The 5,488-nt window shown below is 52.2% G+C and overlaps 2 protein-coding genes across 7 annotated transcripts in view; one reads left to right on the top strand and one right to left on the bottom strand.

The window, feature by feature from the left end:
• The window catches only part of LOC118121592 (receptor expression-enhancing protein 6), a 719,670-nt gene extending 719,300 nt beyond the window's left edge, over positions 1-370 (bottom strand). For all 6 annotated transcript variants that reach the window (XR_007034813.1, XM_047342917.1, XM_047342916.1 and 3 more), the window contains exon 1: positions 238-370. Coding sequence is in view for 5 of the 6 variants with exons in the window: in XM_047342917.1 (XP_047198873.1) it covers positions 238-370 (133 nt within the window). In the remaining variant the exon portion in view is untranslated. The remainder of the gene's footprint in view (positions 1-237) is intronic.
• LOC118121591 (tetraspanin-33) lies at positions 327-5,186 on the top strand. Its single transcript, XM_047342922.1, has 4 exons — positions 327-436; positions 1,309-1,518; positions 2,538-2,595; positions 4,789-5,186. Exons 2-4 carry the CDS (start codon positions 1,462-1,464, stop codon positions 4,986-4,988), a joined length of 315 nt encoding a protein of 104 aa, XP_047198878.1. The 5' UTR covers positions 327-436; positions 1,309-1,461; the 3' UTR covers positions 4,989-5,186.
• The last annotated feature ends 302 nt before the right edge of the window (positions 5,187-5,488 follow it).

The raw sequence follows: 5,488 nt of genomic DNA, 5'->3' as shown, positions 1-5,488 counted from the left end.
TTATCATTAGATCCCTTCTGTGTTTAAAGGTGAACTTTAAACACAGAGAACGAGCTGCAGCACAGTCGTGACCCAGAAAGGTTCCAGAACATGAGCCGAGGCTTCGTGTGAAGGGAGGATTAAGTGAATCCTCTTCAGTTTTCCATCCACATGCAACAGGCAGCTACAGACAAACAGAACCAACAGAACCAACATGTTCCTCATGGAGCTGAACAACAAGGAGAACGACTCACGTACCTGCTACAATGATCTTCTTCTTTATCCCAGTCTTCTCCTCCAAGTTCCCCAGAAAGTCTGTCAACGTGTTCTTCTCATTCAGGAACTTCTCTGCTCGCTCTTTGATAGAAGAGAGCATGTTCAGCAGGCCCATGGTCCTCAATCAGGTCCTCAGACTGCTGAGGGGTTACAGGAGAGCAGCCAGAGAGAATACAACACAGTAAGTAATCCTCTGATTTAATACAGGAAGAGAGGGAGGAGAGAGGAGGAGAGAGGAGGAGAGAGGGAGGGGATAAGAGAAGAGAGGGAGGAGATAAGAGAAGAGAGGGAGGGGGAGATAATAGGAGAGAGGAGGAGAGAGGGAGCAGTTTAGAGAAAAGAGGGAGGAGACAAGGAGTGAAGTGTAAGGGAAATGTAACATTTTGACCACAATATGATCATGTTAATTTCCCCTTTGATTGATCATGATTGAATCTCATACAATGTAACCTTGATCATGCTGTATCCTGTACAACTGAATGAATCTTGGCCTGATTGCTTTAACTAAAGCATTGTTGCCTTGATGTCATCAGAAGATCCTGACCTTTGACTTTGTAACAAACCCAACCAGAGTGGGAAGGATGAGCCAAATGTATAAAGACAAAGAACTGTTTCCCATCGGGGTGCATATTACAAACTAACCTTTGTCGTATGCACCATGCTCTGAGCATTAAAGTGTGACAATACTGTAAGAGAATTGTGTCTCGTTCCTCGTTGTTAAGGTGGGATTGCAGAAATTGCCACGACAGAAGCCAAATCTTCTCCACCGCCCCCAATCTACTGGACGGATTAAATTCTGATGAAGTTTGATGCAGATCCAGAACTTTTAATCTCTTTCTTTAACATTTTGAGATAAAACCTTTTTAAAAGTTTTAGTTGATTTGTCAGAGATTCATGGATCTAGATTTTGATAATCAGACATATTCAGAGAACTGATATTTGTGTGTGTGATGCAGTGATGGAGGAACGATCTCTTCCGAGTGATGTTCCCCTTGTGGCTGTAATGCACAGCGCAGCCTCCAGGCGGCGCTAACAGGACTTCTGTAAACCCAGTAGGTGTGAAGAGGACTGAACCACATCAGACGACAGCAGAGGGTTGAGCCTCTGGGGAGGAATGCATCGTGCAGGCCGCCACACGTTTGATTCCTGCCGTCATGTCAGCAGGAATCCAGCGTCTCCTCAGTGTGAGGGAACGACTGAGAGGAGATGAGAGGATACAGAGGAATCAAGTACACGCTGTTCATCTGCTGCTACGTCTTCTGGGTGAGTCTCCGTCCATCACCTGACCTTCACCTCACACTCAGCCTCTGACAGCACCAGGGTCCACACCCGACCCCAGCACAGGAGGATCTGAGAACATTTAAACATCAAAAACCAGTCACGGTTCAATTTCCAGTTTCCACTGAACACACCAGTGAGTTGGACTCTTATGTTCACAGATTCACAGAAACTTGTTTCAACTCGTCTTCACACTGTTGTTGTTGAAGTTTCACACAGATTCTTTATTTACACCTGAACCACCAGCTTCGTCTCTCACCTTCACCAGGTGTGTCTTCGTTTTGATGGACGAGACGAAACGAGACGACGCTGCATTACCTTCACTTTCTAAAACCTTGCAAGTTAAGCAACGTACACTGGGTGGCGCTCTAAATGTCTGTTGCTGCCACTTTCTACCTGAAAGGCTTTGGAAGATCATATATACCTACAGACAATTTACCATTTATAAAACAGTGCGTAGGATTAAAAGCATACGAGCAAAAAAAAAAAGATTCAGATTAAACCGTGTGCACGCAATTCATTTAAATGAGAGAAAGAGATATCATTAACTTTTATTCTGCTAAGTCCAAATGTGATGACAGATACTTTGAATTAGTTTAGACTGAGTGAAACGAGCAGCGTGTGATTCAAACTGAATTAATACGATTCCTGGTGTTTTCTGATCATCTTACTCACAACTTCAAACACGTCTGTCTGCTGAGTCTCCACATGTGGCTCAGATGATTCACTGGACCAGCATCTGCTGAGAAGCCTCACATGTCCTAATGATGATATCTGCTTTGTATGAAAGAGTCAAAACTGAATTACACATATCTGATCGTCACCATGACGTCATAAAGAACAATCATACTAGTCAGGATGTGATATCAACAGATATCTGTAAAGATGATTCAGGATCAGTCAAACTTATACGTTTAAGATAATAAGTGTAAAAATGTCTCATCGAAGAACTCGTCCCTTTGACTGAAATGTCTTTTTGCCCGCTTGCTTCTGTGTGACTGCAGGTGGTGAGCTCCGCCCTCATCGCCGTGGGGATCTACGCCAAGATCGCCAAGGAGAAAGGTCGGTCACATGGACGACAGAGAAATAATCTGAGCAGGAAACAAACAAGGTTTTAACTCTGTGGAGCTGAGAGAGGTGGAGACAGGGAGACAGGTGGAGACAGGGGGAGACAGGGGAGACAGGGGAGACAGGTGGAGACAGGTGGAGACAGGGGAGACAGTGGGAGACAGGTGGAGACAGGGGAGACAGGGGGAGACAGGGAGACAGGTGGAGACAGGGGAGACAGGGGAGACAGGTGGAGACAGGTGGAGACAGGGGAGACAGGTGGAGACAGGGGAGACAGTGGGAGACAGGTGGAGACAGTGGGAGACAGGGGAGACAGTGGGAGACAGGTGGAGACAGTGGGAGACAGGGAGACAGTGAGAACAGGTGGAGACAGGTGGAGACAGTGGGAGACAGGTGGAGACAGGGGAGACAGGTGGAGACAGGTGGAGACAGGGGGAGACAGGGGAGACAGTGGGAGACAGGTGGAGACAGGTGGAGACAGGTGGAGACAGGGGAGACAGGGGAGACAGGGGAGACAGGTGGAGACAGTGGGAGACAGGGGAGACAGTGGGAGACAGGTGGAGACAGGGGGAGACAGGTGGAGACAGGGGGAGACAGGTGGAGACAGGGGGAGACAGGGGGAGACAGGTGGAGACAGGGGAGACAGGGGAGACAGGGAGACAGGTGGAGACAGGGGGAGACAGGGGAGACAGGTGGAGACAGGTGGAGACAGGGGAGACAGGTGGAGATGGGGGAGACAGGGGAGACAGGTGGAGACAGGGGAGACAGGTGGAGACGGGTGGAGGGAGGCAGGGGAGACAGGAGACAGAGGCAGTAGGAGACAGAGGGAGACAGGGGAGACAGTGGAGACAGGGGAGACAGGTGGAGACGGAAGAGAGGGAGACAGGGGGAGACAGGGGGGACGGGGGGATGGGGGGAGGGAAGGTAGACAGGGGAGCAAAGTGGAGACAGGTGGAGAGCACAGGGAGACAGGTGGAGATGGAGATGGAGGAGACAGGTGGAGACAGGGGAGAGGTGGGAGGAGACAGGGGAGACAGGTGGAGATGGGGGAGACAGGGGAGACAGGGGAGACGGGGGAGACACGGGAGACAGTGGGAGACAGGGGAGACAGACCTACAGGTGGAGACAGGTGGAGACAGGGGAGACAGGTGGAGACAGTGGGAGACAGGGGGAGACAGACCTACAGGTGGAGACAGGTGGAGACAGGGGAGACAGGTGGAGACAGTGGGAGACAGGGGAGACGGGGAGACAGGGGAGACACGGGAGACAGTGGGAGACAGGGGAGACAGGTGGAGACAGGGGAGACAGTGGGAGACAGGTGGAGACAGGGGAGACAGGGGAGACGGGTGGAGACAGGGGAGACAGTGGAGACAGTGGGAGACGGGGAGACGGGTGGAGATGGGGAGACAGTGGGAGACAGGGAGACAGGGGAGACGGGTGGAGATGGGGGAGACAGGGGAGACAGTGGGAGACAGGGGAGACACGGGAGACAGTGGGAGACGGGGGAGACAGGGGGAGACAGGTGGAGACAGGGGGACGGGTGGAGACAGTGGGAGACAGTGGGAGACAGGTGGAGACACGGGAGACAGTGGGAGACAGGGGAGACGGGGAGACAGGGGAGACAGTGGGAGACAGGGGGAGACGGGGAGACACGGGGTAATAATCTGACATGTTTCAACATTCACTGCCTGTGTGTGTGTGTGTCTGTTTGTGTGTGTGTGTGCTGTTTGTGTGTGTGTGTCTGTTTGTGTGTGTGTGTCTGTTTGTGTGTGTGTGTGTGTGTGTGTGTCTGTTTGTGTGTGTGTCTGTGTTTGTGTGTGTGTGTGTGTGTGTGTGTGTTTGTGTGTGTGTGTGTGTGTGTGTGTGTGTGTGTGTCTGTGTGTGTGTGTCTGTGTGTGTGTGTGTGTGTGTGTGTGTGTGTGTGTCTGTCTGTGTCTGTGTGTGTGTCTGTGTGTGTGTGTGTGTGTGTTGTGTGTGTGTGTGTGTGTCTGTCTGTCTGTCTGTCTGTCTGTCTGTCTGTTCTGTCTGTCTGTCTGTCTGTCTGTGTGTGTGTGTGTCTGTCTGTGTGTCTGTGTGTGTGTGTGTGTGTGTGTGTGTGTGTGTGTGTCTGTCTGTGTGTGTGTGTGTGTGTGTGTGTGTCTGTCTGTGTGTCTGTGTGTGTGTGTCTGTGTGTCTGTGTGTGTGTAGATGTGGTGGACACTCTCACAGCTGATCCAGCTCTGCTGCTGATCGTCGTTGGCTCTGTGATGTTCCTCATCACGTTCCTCGGGTGTTGTGGGTCACTGCGTAACGCCACCTGTCTGCTGAAGATGGTATTACACTCGGGTCAAATACCAATTACACTGAGTAAAATACTCAATTACAAGTTAAATGTGTCCTGTGATTGATCCTGAGTCATTTCCCTGTTGAAGCAGCTTCGTTTATATCCAGAGGTTCAGTCCCCTGGTTCTCAACAGGCCCCGGGGCCCGGGCCTCTCCGTCCTCTCCGTCCTCTGTCCTCCGTCCTCTGTCCTCCGTCCTCTCTCTTTGAGGCCCCGGGGCCCGGGGCCTCTCTGTCCTCTCCGTCCTCTCCGTCCTCTCCGTCCTCTGTCCTCCGTCCTCTCTCTTTGAGGCCCTGGGGCCCGGGGCCTCTCCGTCCTCTCCGTCCTCTGTCCTCCTGTCCTTCTTTGAGGCCCCGGGCCCCGGGGCCTCTCCGTCCTCTCCGTCCTCTGTCCTCCGTCCTCTCTCTGAGGCCGGGCCCGGGCCTCCCCCTCCTCCCGTCCTCTGTCCTCCGTCTCTCTTTGAGGGCCTCTCCGTCCTCTCCGTCCTCCGTCCTCCGTCCTCTCTCTCCGTCCTCTCCGTCCTCTGTCCTCCGTCCTCCGTCCCTCTTCTTTGAGGGCCTCTCCAT

This window comes from Hippoglossus stenolepis, chromosome 14, assembly GCF_022539355.2.
Source record: "Hippoglossus stenolepis isolate QCI-W04-F060 chromosome 14, HSTE1.2, whole genome shotgun sequence".
NCBI classification, from domain to species: domain Eukaryota; kingdom Metazoa; phylum Chordata; class Actinopteri; order Pleuronectiformes; family Pleuronectidae; genus Hippoglossus; species Hippoglossus stenolepis.
This window is presented reverse-complemented; position numbering and strand designations above follow the sequence as displayed.